Source organism: Hippopotamus amphibius, chromosome 1 (genome assembly GCF_030028045.1).
Source record: "Hippopotamus amphibius kiboko isolate mHipAmp2 chromosome 1, mHipAmp2.hap2, whole genome shotgun sequence".
NCBI classification, from domain to species: domain Eukaryota; kingdom Metazoa; phylum Chordata; class Mammalia; order Artiodactyla; family Hippopotamidae; genus Hippopotamus; species Hippopotamus amphibius.
Genome location: NC_080186.1, coordinates 31,928,165 through 31,945,242, shown reverse-complemented (window position 1 = coordinate 31,945,242; position 17,078 = coordinate 31,928,165). Strand labels below are relative to the sequence as shown.

Sequence of the window (17,078 nt, the reverse complement as noted above, 5' to 3'; positions counted from 1 at the left end):
GGGAAAACTTTCTAGTGCTGTATGATCTCAGAACTCACAGAAAGGCACGCCTGAGTACTTAAGCACAAAGAGATTTCAAATGGAAGGAGCACATTGCACAAAGCCTAAGACTGTGGCAAGGACCTCTGGGCCAAGCTCCTGCAACAAGATGACAATGCCCCCTGCCTTTCCCCTGACTGAACCCTCCTACAGCCTCTGCCTGCTGAAATTGGATGCATGGGGACATCTCTGAGTGTGTGTCTGGCAAGACCTCTGGAAAAGCCCATCTCCTCCGCATAAGACTTGATGTGGGAAAGGCCTAGGCAGTGATGTTCTGGTAAATATTGTGTTGTCCACAGACTTCATTTGGGTTTTTCTATAAGATATTAACAATAAGCCAATATTTAATAACTGGAATGGGATGTGGGAACACCCTGATTTATAGCATTTGCAGGCTTCAGTGGAGTAAATACTCCACCATGGCCAACGTCAAGCTATCAAAGTTGGAGTTGGACAGTAGCACACCATTCTATAATACTTCCACCATAACAGATACAATAGATAATAGTAAAATACAGTAAAACAAGTGGGGAATGATGAGTTTGGAGTCTCTACTATCTTTATTTTTAATGTTTATTTAAATGTAAATTTATATAATTTAATTTTTAACGACCACATGTAACAACCAGCTCCCACAATTCCTGAAAAGGCAACAACCCGTTCTCACTGAGCTGATACATGCGACTCTAGCACAGCATTGGGCCTCTGTCACTCAGGCCCTGGGGCTGGCAGCTCCTTCTGCTGCCTCAGGGCTCCTGCTCACAGGCGTCACGGTCTCTCTAGCCTGGGTTTCCCTCTAGTGGACAGAAAAGTCATTCCAAGTGATCCTCTGGCTCCACCTGTGCCCAGAGCTCAGAACCCAGTGTAGGGTGTGGATGAGGTTTCATCATCCCTCACGGAAAAAGTTTCTTAAGGAGAGTTCATATGATTTCACAATTATTCTCAGGCACGAGGCACATGGTATTCCACCTCTCTGAGGGGCAGTGCCTGGAGGGCCCCTGGGCAACAGCCATGATCAGATCTCCAGAGCGTCTCAAAAGTCCCATCTCATCCCCCGGGTGATAGCCCAGGCTGGCTACATCAGCTCCCCCGACTCCCATCAGGTCTATGTCTAAAACAGGCAAGTTTGTGAGTGCCTGTCTCTATTAGGGCTTACGTTTTCACATAGCTCATAGTCCACTAGCGAAACACCCATGAGGACCATTCATATGTGTCAGGCACATATCAGAAAATGGAGTCAATTAGATGCAGAGCTGGGGCTCCCTCTCCTGCATTATGCTTAGACTGTCTTCTTCCAGAAGTGATCTTTCCAAAGCACAGATATATGTCTCACTCCTCCACTCACAAACCTCCTATAATTCTCCATTGTTTTCAGCTTCGTTCAAGCTCCTTCACCATACAGCCATGGCCTTGAATGAGACCCCACATATATTGTTTACCTTGAATCTCAAAGAAAGAAGAAAAAGAAGACTGCCATTTTTGAAATTCTCTTCTGGGCCAGGCACTGGGCTAAACACTTTGCCAACAGCACTATTTAACTCTCCAATAATGCTACTAGATAAGGATAACCACTTTGCAGATGAGAAAACCGAGAGGCAGTACAAGCCGGCTCAGTGTGACCCAGCTTGCAAAAAGAGAAGTTTGATATTTAGCCTACCCAGCTTTGTTGTTGAAAGCTGTCCCTATCTCTCTAGACCTGGCCCCTGCCCCAGGCTGGCTGCAGAATGAGGTGCAAAGACTCCAGAACTCCTTTCTCACAGCACTCAAGGCAAGGCCACATTTCTTAGGGTTCTGAGGAAAGGACTGCTTTTCAGTGAAACTCAAGCAGAACCACAGACTTGGGATAAGAACCAGATTTTAATCTGATTAAAATTTTCTGGTTTTGAAGCCAGAGTCCTTCCTCTCCCCTCCTTCCCCCTTTCTTCTCCCTAACTCTCCCTTCTCATCTTCTCCCACCTTCATCTCCTTAACTTCCACTGGAATCCTAAGTATCTTTAAGGCTCAGATCAAATTTCCCTCCTCCAGAAAGCCCTCTCAGACCACCTGGCTCAGGAATCTGCCTAATGAAAGCGAGAATTGTTGTGGTTTGAAAGGAAAAGCAGATTTCTGGCTAAACATGAGGATTGATCGCATGGGCTTATCACCACTGATTCCTGAAATTCCACTACAATGACAGTAAATGGATTAGGAAAAAAAAGTATAAACTCACAAGGGGAGGGAATGACTACTTAATGGGTGTGACATTTCTTTTGGGGGTGATGAAAATGTTCTGGAAATGTGGTGATGGTTGCAAGAAAGAACGAAAGAAAGGGAGGAAGGAAGAAAGAAAGAGGGAGGGGGAGGGAAGGAAGGAAGGAATAAGGGAGAGAGGGAGGGAAGAAGGAAGGAGGGAAGAAAAGAAAGAATGAAAGAAAGGAAGGAAGAAAGAAGGAAAGAAGGAAAGAAAGAGGGAAAGAAAGAAAAGAAAGAAAGAAATGGGAGAAGTTAGACCCATACCTCACACCATATACAAAATTTAACTCAAATGGATCAAAGACCTGAATATAAAAGCTAAAACTATAAAGCTCTTGGAAGAAAACATAGGGGGTAAATCTGCACAATTTGGCAATGAATTCTTAGATATGATGCCCCAAACCACAAGCAAAAAAAGAGAAAGTAAATTAATTGGATTTCATCAGAATTTAAAACTTTTGTGAATTAAAGGACACCATGAAAAAGTGAAGACAATCCACAGAATGGGGATAAATATCTGCAAATCATGTATCTGATAAATGTCTAGTATCAAGACTATATAAAGTCTTCTTACAACTCAATGACAAAAAGACAATTCAATTAAAATATGGAAAAAGGATTTGAATAAGTCTCCAAAGAAAACATACTAATGGCCAATAAACATGAAAAGATGCTCAATAATAGTAGTTGTTAGAGAAATGTGAATCAAAACCACGAGGGGAATTCCCTGGCGGTCCAGTGGTTAGGACTTGGCACTTTCCCTGCCGTGGCCTGGGTTTGATCTCTGGTTAGGGAACTGATCCCACAACCCTCCAAGTGTGGGCCACCCCTCCCCCTCCAAAAAAGAAACCCACAGTGAGATACCACTTTACACCCACTAAGATGGCAATAAAAATAATAATAATAACTGGAAATAAGTGTTCGCAAGGATGTGGAAAAATCAGAACTCTTATACATTACTGGTGGGAATGTAAAATAGTGTAGCCATAGTGGAAAACAGTTTGGTAGTTCCTCAAAAAGTTAAACATAGGGGACTTCCCTGACGGTCCAGTTGTTAAGACTCCGTGCTTCCACTGCAGGGGGTGCAGGTTCAATCCCTGGTCAGGGAACTAAGATCCCACACAGCACAGCCAAATAAATAAATGCCAGGTTATCAAAAAAAAGTTAAACATAGAGTTGCCACCTGACACAGCAATTTCTACTACTATGTATATACCCAAGAGGATCAAAGATATATTCAAACAAAAACATGTACATGAATGTTGATAGCAACCTTATTCATAATGGCCAAAAAGTGGAAAAGACCCAAATATCCATCTACTGATGAATGAACAAAATGTGACATATCTCTACAATGAAATATTATTCAGCCATGAAAAAGAGTGAACTCCTGATATATGCTGCAACGAGGATGAACCTTGAAAATACAATACTTAGCGAAAGAAGCCAGATGCAAAGAGTCACATATTGTATAATTCCATTTATATGAAATGTCCAGAATAGGCAAATCAATAGACAGAAAGCAGATTAAAGGTGGCCAGGGTGTAGGAGGGCAGGGAATGACTGTTTAATGGGTATGGGTTTGTGGGGAGGAGTGATGAAAATGTTCTGGAATTAGATAGAGGTGATGGTTGCACCACCTTGTGAAACCACTGACTTGTACACTTTAAATGGTTAAAATGGTGAATTTGATGGTATGTGAATTTTATTTATTTATTTATTTATTTATTTATTTATTTATTTATTTATTTATTTATGGCTGCGCCACACAGCATGTGGGATCTTAATTCCCCAACCAGGGATCAAACCCACACCCCCTGCAGTGGAAGCGTGGAGTCCTAACCACTGGACTGCCAGGGAATTCCCTAGTTTAATTTAAAAAAAAAAAGAAAGAGGATGGGAGACAACAGCAATTGAGAGATAGGAAGCTGGAAACCAGATGGATAAGGGCTGGCTGCCTTAGCAAAAGTCTGAAGGAAGCTGGAATATAACTCCTTATCCAGGTAGTGGGGAGGAGAAAGAAGTGCCAACAAGAAACAAGTATATAACTGCATCAGAATCCAAGAACAGCTCAGGAATGGGAGGTGCTGGATACCTTTGAAGGCAGGTTGTAGGATGGGGCTGAAAAGGGGAGGCTTGCATGGAAGTATAAGGAGTTAGACTCTTAAATCTCCTCCTTCAACCTCTGCAGGCAAGTGACTGCCTTCTTCCAGCTTGTTGGGAGATTGAATTGAGAGGCTCTGGATTTGGGAATACTAGGCACAGCTGAGAATAGGAGTGACAGACTGTACTGTAACCAGGAGGGATTGGCTGAACTATAAGACCCTCTCATCCCCTTTCCCTTCTTGGTTCCCAGAACACTGGCAAGCAGGCTTATAACCTTGTCCCTGGTAGATTAGAGGACTTCTCTATGTGGAAGTTTCAAAACCCACAGATACAGACAGTTGAAGAGTTCCTGGTAAAACTGCCAGACACCTGTTTAGCCACCCTTAAGTGAAACTCCATAATTGACAGGCCTCCCCCGCCTCCACCACAAACACATAGAGCTTTCAATCAGCTTTTAATACTTCGCTCTTTAATATAAATAAAAGCTGACAGAAAGGATCACCAGACATTTGATGAAAGCCTCTAAAAAAAAAAAAAAAGAGCATAGCAAATGAGGGGTGGGGGAGACAGATTTCAAGGAAATAGGGAAAACAGGGAGCAGTAGAAAACTTCAAATTTATATTTAATATTAAAACTATTATTAATAGTCTTGGAGGGAAAAGAAGGGAAAAATTGTGTCCAGAGAAAAAAAAACCAGGAAGCTACAAAAAGGGAACAACTGAGAAATAAACAAACAAAAAAGGGCTCTAAAAAAAATTTTTTAATATAGTAGTCCAAAAATTAAATCAATAGGATGCAAGTTGAGGAAATCTCCCAGAAAGTCAAAAAAAAAAAAGAAGAAAGAAAAGAAAAACCGCGAGAGTGCACGTGCATGCACACACACACACACACAAACAGATAGAAATTGAAGAAAAGATAAGAAAAGGATAGCAGGAGTTTCACAAAGAGAGAATAAAAGAAAATGAGTGCAGTGGGGAAACTTTTTCAAAAAAATAATTGCAGAGTGAAATTATTTTTTCTGGATTTGAAGGTTCATAATGCAAGAAGATCCTGCAATGCAATTCTGACACTGGCTATCCAGAGTAGGCCAAGTTTCACAAATTAAGGGCACAGACCTCCAAAAGACTGCCCTCATTTCAGACACCAGCTACAAGCTCAGGGGTTCCCAAACCACCCACACTTCTGACCAACTGACTACAAATTCAGGGAGTTCCCACTACCCCCTGAGGTTTGATAATACACCAGAACAACTCACAGATCTCTGGAAAATGCTATACTTATGGTTACAGATTTATTATGGCAAAAAAAAAAAAAAAAAGATACAAATCAGAACTAGCCAAAAGAAGACACATAGGACAAGGCTTGAAGGTCCCAAATGTGAAGCTTCCAGGGTCCCCTTCTTGTGGAGTCAGAATACATCACTCTCCCAGCACATGGATGTAGAGTATTGTTAACCAGGAAAGCTTACCTGAGCTTCATTGTCCAGTTTTTATTGGGATTTCATTATAGAGGCACGATGGATTGAATCATTGTCCATGTGATTGAACTCAATCTCCAGCCCCCTTCTTCCCTTTTCTAGGGGTCAGACCAGTATCACATGGCTTAAAGCCCCAACCCCCTAATCACAAGATTGGCCTTTCTTGTTTGACCAACTCATATCCTGAGTCATCTTAAACTATCCGGGGACCACCATGAGTAACCTCATGAGCATAAACTATCAGGGCCCTGATAACAAAGACAGTCCTATCACTCTGGAAATTCCAAGAATTTAGAGGCTACCTCCTAGGGACAGGAGAAAAGGGCCAAATTCTTTATTATACAACAGACCCATACCAAAACACAGCAGTGAAAAAAATCAGAATGCCCAGAGACAAAGAGCACATCCTAAAAGCTTCCAGAGAGAGAAGCTGGTCACAAAGGTTTGTAGATCAAATGATATCAATCTTCTCAATAGCAATACCAGTTGCTAAGAAGCAGGAAAGCAATACCTTTAAATTTCTTAGGGAAAATTATTTCTCATCTAGTATTCTATACCCAGCCAAACTATCAACCAAAGGTGAGGGTATAATAAAGACAACTTCAGAAATGCAAGACTTCAAAAATTTTACTTCCCAAGTACCCTTTCTCAGGTAGCTACTAAAGGGTGTGCTCCAACAATGTGAGGAAGCAAACCAAGAAAGAAGAAGCAATGAGCTCCAGAGAACAGGGGAGCCAACACAGGAGAGAAACAAAGGGAATTTCCAGGATGATGGGGAAGGAAGTTGCAAAATGACAGTTGTGAAGCAGGCCTAGAGATCATTAAGTTCAAACTGTAACAGAAAGACAAAGGGCTCCAAGAGGGATATTTCCAAGAAAGAAATGGAACCGACAGTGATTACCTGACATGTTTGACCATATGAAGCAATCTTTGTAGCTCTGGTGGGAATGTGTAGGGTTAAATTCATATATATAGAATAAATATACTCATAGTAAGAAATATCTACATTAAAATCTAAGCCAAAAAGAAAAAAACCACGATTTAACTATGAAGAAAAATTGTTTAAGAGAAGAAATGTAGTCAGAGTACTCCACACTCATATAGTCAAAATACCATAGATATTTAATATTTATTTCATAATTAAACTATAAATCTATGGGAGAATAAGGAAAGACCAAGTATATGTGGTGAGAAGGGAAGTATAAGAGCTATATCTCCCATTTTAAATGTCAATAGGAATCTAAAAATTCCTATTGGACTTCCCAGCCAATAGCTGTGAGAAATAATTTTCTGTTTATATGCGCCCCCCCCCCCCCCAGTTTTTAAAATAGATTATCTGTATTGGCCAAAATATGGAAGGAAATATCAGGGACAACAAATAAACAAACAAAAAACAGCTAAACCAGTGGTTGTCTTTGGGGAGTGGGAATCAGGGGTGGTAAGGGCAGGCGAGAAGACTGCCTTTTTTTTTAAGCTTATCATACACTTAGTTGATTTTGAAAAATTACGTACATGTATTATTTTGATTCAAGATATGTTTTAAGAAAAATAAAGGAAATTAAAAACTTCAGAAAAACTGAGTGTCCCTAGGGTAGTATTTGCTACCTTCATGAATTCATCACCATCCTGGGTCTAGACATCACTCAGAAACCAGAGCTGTTAGCCCTAAAAGCAGCAGCATCTCTGCAGAACAGATACATTAACCAGGCTCATGAGACTGACACTTCAAATCAGATGCCAATTCATTAAGTTATAAGGGGAAGGAGGGCTTTGAAGCAGACTGGATCTTCTTGTTCACTAATGAGTGCATTCTCCCTGTCGGCAGATCTACATAGGGAACAGAGTGGTTTCTCAGCAGGTTGCTTGGTGATCTTGAGCACAAGTGAAGTGGGGGGCAAATTGGGTGGTTTCAAAGAGTGATGCCTCCATCTCCGTTGTTCCTGGACCAGCATCTTTGTCCCCAGACAATGCTAGGATGGACACTCTGATGATTGCCTTGACAATGCTCTTGATCTCTGCTTCGTTGACTGTCCAGACCCCTCCTTACTGGCACCTTCTTCTCTTTAGCTGCATGGATACCTTTATTCAGGTTACAGTCTAGATTGGGCCTGACTGACAGTGCTTCTGTCTCCAGCAGGTAGACTGGCACATCTCTATTTTTTTTTCCTTTTAAAAAAACATTTTTATGGGAGTATAGTTGCTTTACAATGTTGTGTTAGTTTCTACTGTACAGCAAAGTGAATCAGCTATACATATACATATATCCCTTCTTTTTTGGATTTCCTTCCCATTTAGGTCACCACAGTGCATTGAGTAGAGTTCCCTGTGCTATAAAGTAGGTTCTCATTAGTGATCTATTTCATACATAGTATCAGTAGTGTAAATATGTCAATCCCAATCTCCCAATTCATCTGCACATCTTTACTTTAAAGCATTAGAGGCTTGTGTCCAAACAGGCAACACATTTACAAAGCACCCATGATGTGTCAGGCTCTGTTCTAAGCCCTGGAGTTACAGCAGTCAACAACACTGACATTTGTCCCTACCCTCATTGAGCTCACAGTCTTGTAAGGAAGACAAAGTTTGCAAAGTGAAGGAGCAGCTCTCTCACAAGACAACTGAATTCACTTTATCCTAGTTCTTAAGGTGAGGCCACCTCCTGGTTCTTGTCAGATATCACCTACTACAATGAACCATGGGGAGGGGCTGTTGAACAAGGAATCTTATCTAGACAGAGAAAGCAGACCCATTTCTCAAGCACATATTCCCAGCCTCCCATGGATTCTATGCCCCAAATCTTTCCAGTAAAATGATCTTCTGCTTAAATGTATCTGTCATCTGTAACCAAGAACTCAGACTGGTACAGCAACCGTTTCAGACATCTGTGGACCGGAGAATAAGTCCGCAAAAGGCAGTTCCAACCTCTCTGCCTCGGGGCTGCAACCAAACCTGGAACCTCTCTAACCTGTGCCTTCCATTCAGCACAAAGCAGGGCACACAGACTGTCTCAATAATACCTGGTTGACTGAGTCACTCAGTAAGTTCAGCCAGAAGCTGTTCCATGTACTGAGGTCGCAAAGCTAGTAAGAGCTAGTTGCTGCCTTCAAAGAAGTCCTGCATGCATGCATCTTGGAGCTAACATACGTAAAACTGTGGGTGTCATCTTCCTTCCCTTTTCTCTCAACCCATATATCAACTCATACCTGGTCTCCCATGCTCCAAACACATTGACCTGCTTGCACATCTCACATCCCTCTGCTGGGATTTCAACAGTGAGCAGTTTGATGCTCTTAGACCACAGGGCTGAGAGAGAAAGACAGCAGGTAATCAAGCTGCTGCTTGTAGACCATACTTGAATGCCAGTTAGAGCATTCTAGATGTGTCAGCTGCTATCCCAAGTTACTTTCCTTGGTCTAAATAGAATGCCCCAATAGTTCAGCTTTTCCTCTTCTTCTGAAGGAAGTCTGCATAGAAGAGGACACAAGGCTTATATTTCCATCATCTTGGCCAGAGATGCAGCTGCAAGAAAAGTTCCCATTTTACAGAGGCTTCAAAGGACTTGTCTCTACAGCTAGTGAGTAGCAAAGTGAGGGCGGGAAGGAAGTTTCCAGACTCCAAATCCCCATTCTTTACTAGTACAGCTCCTACAGAGCGTTTTGTGTGTGGTATGAGAGAGCGGAATCTCAGCCCTGGCCTGGCCCTGGGGAAAAAGTTCTCCATACCAGGGGCTAAGTTTGTTCTGCTTGCCTCTTCTGGCCCAATTCCCTTCCCTACATACCCTATCTTCTTAAATTCCCACAGCAATCCTGTGCGGTATTACCATCTCTTCATTTGATAGATGCGACTGAGGTTCAGAAAGGTTAAGTTTCAGGCTCCAAAGTCCAGAATCTTCACCACCTTGCCTCGTTGAGGTCCGTCCAGGTTTAGGAACACCGAGCTGATGAAATGGGCCGAAGGGTGATGAAGCGGGTGCCGGGGACCAGCCTCAGTTCAGGGCCGAGGGCCACCAGGTGGCGCGGTGGAGGTGCGGCTACCCCCAACTGCCTCACCCCCCGCCGGCCAGACGCACCAGTACCAAGCGGGGCGAGCCCGGGGAAGTAGGCTCGCGGGGCGGGGAGTAGTTCTCCTCTCCAGCCCAGAGTCTGCAAGGAGCGCGGTTCTCGTTCGGTCTCCAGGGCATCGCTAAAGAGTCACGCCGCCTCCAGGCGACCGCAGGGCGACGTCAGCTCGCCGCCTGCTCTGCGCTCCCCAGTGTGCAATTCATTTTGAGGGGTACGAGGCATAGAATAGGGCGAGAGAGAGTTGCCGGGAGGGGTGGGCCTGGGACTTCACCGCCCCCACCTGTCGACCGGGCGGGGCGGGGCTTGTCCCATAGGGCCCGCCCCCGGGCTCTGAGCCCCGGGCGCGCGACGAGATATAAGGCAGCCGGGAAACAATGCGCCTGCATCTCGCGCTCCCGCGCCGCTCCCGGGAGCGTCCGGGCCGCCGTGCGCGAGCGAGGGCGGGAGCGCGCACGCGGGGGGCGAGCTCCTGAGTGCGGGCCGCGCGCTCGGTGGCGCGCATGTGCATGTGTGCGGGCTGCCGGGCTACCCCGAGCCGGCGGGGAGCCGGTCAGCTCCAGGTGGCCGGCGGCGGGAGCGAGGTGAGGCTGCGGGCAGCCGGGGGACCGGCGCGGGTCTCGGGGGACGGGCTGCAGGCTGCCTTCTGGGCACAGCGCGCCCCCGGCCGGGCCCCGGGAGCTGCGCTCCGGGCGGCGCTGGCAAAGTTTGCTTTGAACTCGCTCCCTGCAGCCTAGTCCGCGCGCTGTGAGCAGCTTCCCTGGGCACGCTGACCCGGGGTCGGCTGCCCGGGACGCGAGGGAAGGGCGCGGGCTCCAAGCCGAGAGGTTGCAGAGGGACAAGAGCCTGGCAGTCAGCTGTGCTGGGGGGCCGGGGGACGCCTCCTTCCCGGGGCCCGCACCCGGGTCCTCACGTCCCCCCTTCCCTCCCACAGGGAGCGGACATGGACTTCGACTCGTATCAGCACTATTTCTACGACTATGACTGCGGGGAGGATTTCTACCGCTCCACGGCGCCCAGCGAGGACATCTGGAAGAAATTCGAGCTAGTGCCGTCGCCCCCCACGTCGCCGCCCTGGGGCTCCGGTCCCGGCGCCGGGGACCCGGCCCCCGGAATTGGTCCTCTGGAGCCGTGGCCTGGAGGGGGCGCCGGGGACGAGGTGGAACCCCGGGGTCACTCGAAAGCTTGGGGCAGGAACTACGCCTCCATCATCCGCCGTGACTGCATGTGGAGCGGCTTCTCGGCCCGGGAACGGCTGGAGAGAGTGGTGAGCGACCGGCTCGCCGCTGGCGCGCCCCGGGGGACCCCGCCCAAGGCGCCCGCCGCCCCGGACTGCGCCCCCAGCCTCGAAGCCGGCAACCCGGCGCCCGCTGCCCCCTGTCCGCTGGGCGAACCCAAGACCCAGGCCTGCTCGGGGTCCGAGAGCCCAAGCGACTCGGGTAAGGACCGCCCCGGGCCATCAAAGAGGGGGGCACCCCATGGGTGGCCAAACCTCTGCCGCTGAGGTCAGGCACTGGGTCTGCGCAAGCCCTTCCGCCACCTCCCCCTTCCTCTGGCTGAAGCTGCCGGCGTAGCCCCCAGCGGTGTCCGTCTGGCACGTGGGCGTGTTAGTAAACAGTTTGAAGAAGTGGCGTGGGAGCCAGCGTCCCTTTGATGACGATTGGAGCCCCAGGGGACAAGGGAGACAGGCTGAGGCTTGGCGCTTAGAGAGGACAATGCGGGGATTGGACCGTAGGGGATTTCTGTCCTCCTAAAGCTGGAAGCGGCCCCTTAAGAGTCACTCCAGCCTTGAATTTTTTTGTTGCTGTCTCTTTCTCTGGGAAACTCACTCCCATGGGGAGAGAAGAAGCCGAGGAGCCTTTTGTGCAAAGGCAAAGCCTCCATCCTTTTAAAAACCTGGTGTCCTGCCTGCTTTACTTTAAAAAGACGATAATGGCTCCTCTTGCACCCCCACCGCTTACCATGTGGGCATCGACACGGTCACTCGTGAGACAGGTGGGGGGGGAATGACCACTTCCCATTAAGAGGTGGAAAAACTGAGGCTTAGAAATAGGAAATCACCAGAAGTGAACCCTAGCTTCCTGCCATCCAGCCAGCCTCATTTGCTCAATCCTCCATCCCAACCAGGCACTTCTCTGATATTTAGAGGAACTTTGTGGTAGCTCATCTGACAAGTGGTACATCTTGCTTGTGTGCTCTGGCCTGAGGTGGGAAGGTGTTCCCCTAGGTCCCTCCCAATTCATCTGAGAGCTTTCAGCTGCTTCATTTGTATTCAACAAATGTTTGGCAGCCCCTACTTTGTGCGAAGCTCTGGGCTTGGTACTGGGGTCACAGATATGGAGCACCAGGCTGCCCTTCCCCATCCCTGAATGCAAATGTAAACCTCACTGAGGACAGCCTGCTGCATCCTGTGCTACCAGACTATGTTGTTCTTAGCCTAACCTCTTCTTAGAGGTGCCCATGAGAAATACTGGGAAGGGTGTTTTATAAGGTGCAAACTGAAGCTCGCATCAGGTAAATCAGGACAGAAAACTCACTGTAGCTTTTAAGAATAACTTCCATGACCACTTAGAACTGGGGAAAGGATATGGAGGTTGTCATACCCTTGAGGGTAAAAATAAGGATAACAAGAACAATTAAAAGTCAATTTTTTCAGTCCACTGTTTTAAGGTCGTTTTTAGCCTGCTTGCTTTTTACACCAAGACCATCTGTTTGTTTAATGGCTGGAATGGGAACTTTGAGCTCAAGAAACCAATAAAGATGTATCTCTACAAAGGCTGATGGAGTGGTAGAGTGGAAAGAGCATTGTTTTGGGAGTCTGGAGATCTTAGTTTGAGCTTCAGAATGTTACAAAGGTGATGTGTGGACTTGGCTGACCTGGGTCTCAGTTTCTCCCTTTGCATGTGAGGGAGTTTGACCCGGTTGTCCAGCTAAGGACATTTCCTTGTCTGGGTAGAGTTAGACACTACTCTCTGAAAAGAGAATCATGTCTTAAATTATTTCTTCCTTAGGCAGAGCCTTCCCCAGCTATGAGGTTTAACCCTGAAATATTAAAGGTTTGGGGTGTGGGGAAGCCTCCTGAATCATTTTCTAACCTGCCCTTTAACCTGAACCTGTTTGCAAGCTCCTGGTTCACTTATAGGCCACATGGCCCAGAACAAAATGCAACAGATTGCAAACAATGAGGGGGGTGGGGAGAGTGACTGACGGCAAAGCTCAGCCAATAGGGGCTAGAGGCTGGATGAAACAGCATTCCAAACACCGCTTCACCAGCCAATCACAGGTCTTGGGGCCAGGAGGGCTGAATGGTCAGGTTTTATTAATGGAGAAATAATGCGATTGTCCACACAATGGAAGCCTTCCTGACAAAGGGGCTCAAGCATCCTGATATGCAAAAGAGGCCGAGAACTGAGCTCTTCTGTGGTCAGGCTGAAATGCATTAAGGTGGCCTTCTATGTGGGGGCTGCAAAATATGTGGAGCAGGAAGGTTCTCCCCTAATTGTCCCTCTCCTGGTTGGGGTAACCTAAGAGCCCTTGGAGCAAGGGAATGATGGGGGCACGTCCAGGTGTTGCTAGTGTTGTGGCCCTTGTATCAGGACGTTCCCATACTGCTCAGTTCCTGCCCCCGGCACAGGTAGCTTGGAAATGGTCGCTTGTACCTTTGTGAAGTTCACGCAGCTTTTGCTGACCTGTGATTACAAATCCAACCCTCTTCTGGTCCAGGGAGGGGGGTGGGGCAGGCGACCTATAAATGATGGATGACTTTAAAAACCCACTGAACCCAGGAGCAAAATGCTCCTGAGGGAAACCCTTTCCCTGCCCTCCGTGGGTGAGGAGGGATGGGTTGTAGCCCTCCCTTCTCTGACTTTCAGCTGAAAGGGATGGCAGAATAGAGAGGTGGGGGAATAATAGGATTTATAACTTGTGAAAAGTAACAATTCCCAAGTGCAGGCTGTGCTGGGCAGGAACAAAGGGCAGCTCTGCCCACAGACCCCTCATTTACAATTCTGATGGGGCATGAAAGAGCCCGACTGGGGAAGATCTTTATAGTTAAACTTTGTCCCAGGCCAATAGCTCTTTTTCTCCATCCCCTCAGTGGGGGAGGGGAGAGCTTGTGCAGACTGGGGGCTGTTGGCTTGGGTCTGCCTTTTGTTCTTATCTAAGCCTTGCTGTGCAAAGAGAAATTGGAGAATATTTTCCTTCTAGCTTATTTCCCCTCCTTTCTTTCATACCGCCCGTAGCCTCATTACAAATGAATCAGCTGTCTTTCTCCTCACTTGAATTTATTTATATCTAATTGGGAAAATGTCACCTCCTTTCCTAAACTCCTTCCTAGGGTCTGTGTATATATTTCTCATGGGATGTGTTTCTTCTGTTGATCTCTCTTCTTGGACAGAGGGTGAAGAAATCGACGTTGTGACAGTGGAGAAGAGACAGTCCCTCGGTGTCCGGAAGCCAGTCACCATCACCGTGCGAGCAGATCCTTTGGATCCCTGCATGAAACACTTCCACATCTCCATCCATCAACAGCAGCACAACTATGCCGCCCGTTTTCCTCCAGAAAGCTGCTCCCAAGGAGAGGTTCCAGAACGAGGGCCCCAAGAAGAGGGTCTGGAGAGAGATGCACCAGAGGAAAAGGAAGATGAGGCAGATGAAGAAATTGTGAGCCCCACACCTGTAGAAAGCGAGCCTCCCCAGTCCTTTCACCCCAAACCTGTCAGTTCTGACACTGAAGATGTGACCAAGAGGAAGAACCACAACTTCCTGGAGCGCAAAAGGCGGAATGACCTCCGTTCCAGGTTCTTAGCCCTGAGGGACCAGGTACCCACCCTGGCCAGCTGCTCCAAGGCCCCCAAAGTAGTGATCCTGAGCAAGGCCTTGGAATACTTGCAAGCCCTGGTGGGGGCTGAGAAGAGGATGGCTACGGAGAAAAGGCAGCTCCGGTGTCGGCAGCAGCAACTGCAGAAAAGAATCGCGTACCTCAGTGGCTACTAACTGACCAAAAAGACTGACTGCTCTGTCTTAACAAAGACCTGAGTTTATTTTTTAACCTCCCCTCTCCCCCTTAGGAATTTGCACATTTTGGTTCCAGTGGGACAGCCTGGACAGTAGATCCCAGAATGCATTGCAGCCAGTGCACACACAAGAAGGGCTTGCATTCTTGGAAACCTTGCAACCCAGCTCTCCCTCTGCCCTGACTCATGCATGGGAGTGTTGTGGCTTCTCTGACGCCTTTGGCTCCTCAGGCAGGCAGCTGACTGAGGAGCCTTGGGGTCTGCCTAGCTCACTAGCTCCGAAGAAAAGCCTGACAGATGCTATGCAACAGGTGGTGGATGTTGTCGGGGGGCTCCAGCCTGCATGAAATCTCACACTCCGGATGAGCTTTAGGCTGGGAAAGGATGCTCCCACTGGTGTCTCTGGGGTGACGCTAGGACAGCTGGGCCTGGACGCTCTCCCTGAGGCTCCTTTTTCCAGGAGACATACAAGCTGTCTTGGGTGAAGATGAGCTGCAGACTTGATCAGCAGGGACCATTACCTCACTGTCAGACACTTTACAGTAGCAGAGGAGTTAGAAACCTTTAATATATATATATATATATGTATATATATATTCTGACGTTAGATGACACCCCTCCTCCCACGCTCCATGCTGCGACCTTAAGAACATTTAAAGAGCTTGGCCTCTAGATTCTTTGTCTTAAAGTCCCCTGGGCCCTTTCCTCTGAGGGCAGAGACCATTCGGTCCTCACCAGGGACTTTTTTGTTTCCTTCTGCCTTTGTTATGCAGTGGACTCCAAGGCACCCCCTTTCCCACAGGTCAGAAATATTTCCCTGAGACACAGGGCAAAGTGTTCCAGCCTGTGGCCTGGGGAAGGCTTGGAGTCCTGGCTGCGAACTTGTTCCCTGTCCAGGTGTTTTCCATCTTGGAATCTTCTCAAAGCAGATGTCAGGCACCTAAGGAGAGAGAACTGTACCACTTCCTCTTTCCCACCTCCCTCTCATCTCAATGATAAGTTTGAAGTTCTGCTAGGACCAGGCAAACCTGTCCTTCTCATGCAACTCCAAGGAGCTTGCTGGCTCTGTAGCCACCCTTGGCCCTCTGCCAGCCTGTCATGAATCAGATCCCTTTCCCAGAATCTGGGCCTTACTGCAGTTCTTACTGGGAGAGTTGCTGGGACGCATCCAGTGCTCCAGAAGGCGGACTAGCTTCCTGGTGGGTTTTTAAGGAGCTTCCAGGAGCTCTGCTTAGTGGACCATGATGGATTTTACCCCAGCTGGGCTGAACCTCTCCAAGTGGATTCCAGGCACAGCCTCTGTTCTGAGAAAGGCACCCAACCCAACAGGTGTCATGTGGGTAACCTCAGAAGCCCCTAAGCCTAGCCTGGAAGAAAGACTGGCCCCTCCAGAACTCTGCCCAGGGCAGCAGGTGCCTCCGGATGGGGGTTTGAAAGTAGGGGAGGGGAGGATGGTAGAACGCTATACATATGGCTCTGGGAAGCCAGCTGCTACTTCCAAACCTGTTATGCATGGTGGTCTGTTCCTGAGGTTGCTTCCGGGTCTTTGAGAACCCCAGTGGAAGTTTGGGAAAAGCCTTCCTACCTTCTGGAGCATGGTTTTTGGGAGCCAACTGACTTCTGGAACTGTCTTTGGAGAACAGGTGGGATGTCTCACTTGAATAGCTCATGTTTTATAAGCTGCTGTTGGGTATCATGCTGGGAGCAGTCTTCTCCTTTTTTTTTTTTTTTAATACTGTATTTTTGTATGCCTTTTGCAAAGTGGTGTTCATTGTTTTTGTACAAGAAAAAAACTCTGGGGCAATTCTCCTGTTGCAAGAGTCTGATTTATTTTAAAAGGCAGGTTTACCTGAAATTTTATGTTTAGTTGTGATTACTGATTGCCTGATTTTAAAATGTTGCCTTCTGGAACATCTTCTAATAAAAGATTTCTCAAACATGTCAGAGTGGGGGCAGCTTATGCCCACTGCGTCCCCCGGAACCAAGGAAAACTGTTTCTGGGTAGCCACGAGTGATCTCTAACCGTGTTGCTAACCTGGCCACTCCACTTTGGGTTCCTGAAATGCCATTTCAGACATGTCTAAACAAGGTAGGTTCCGTACTCACTCGGTAAGCACTCTTGTGAATTGCAAGAGTGCTGAATTTGTATTT

At 47.3% G+C, this 17,078-nt stretch overlaps 1 protein-coding gene across 7 annotated transcripts in view; it reads left to right on the top strand.

The window, feature by feature from the left end:
• The window catches only part of MYCL (MYCL proto-oncogene, bHLH transcription factor), a 36,832-nt gene extending 19,972 nt beyond the window's left edge, over positions 1-16,860 (top strand). For 4 of the 7 annotated variants that reach the window (XM_057706440.1, XM_057706413.1, XM_057706421.1 and 1 more), the window contains 2 exons: positions 10,847-11,351; positions 14,309-16,860. In XM_057706440.1, coding sequence (XP_057562423.1) covers positions 10,856-11,351; positions 14,309-14,907 — 1,095 coding nt within the window. In that variant the 5' untranslated portion in view covers positions 10,847-10,855 and the 3' untranslated portion in view covers positions 14,908-16,860. Of the gene's footprint in view, positions 1-9,266; positions 9,429-10,109; positions 10,127-10,161; positions 10,497-10,846; positions 11,352-14,308 lie in introns of those variants that run through there. The other 3 variants (XM_057706450.1, XM_057706456.1, XM_057706409.1) reach the window with 3 other exon arrangements.
• The last annotated feature ends 218 nt before the right edge of the window (positions 16,861-17,078 follow it).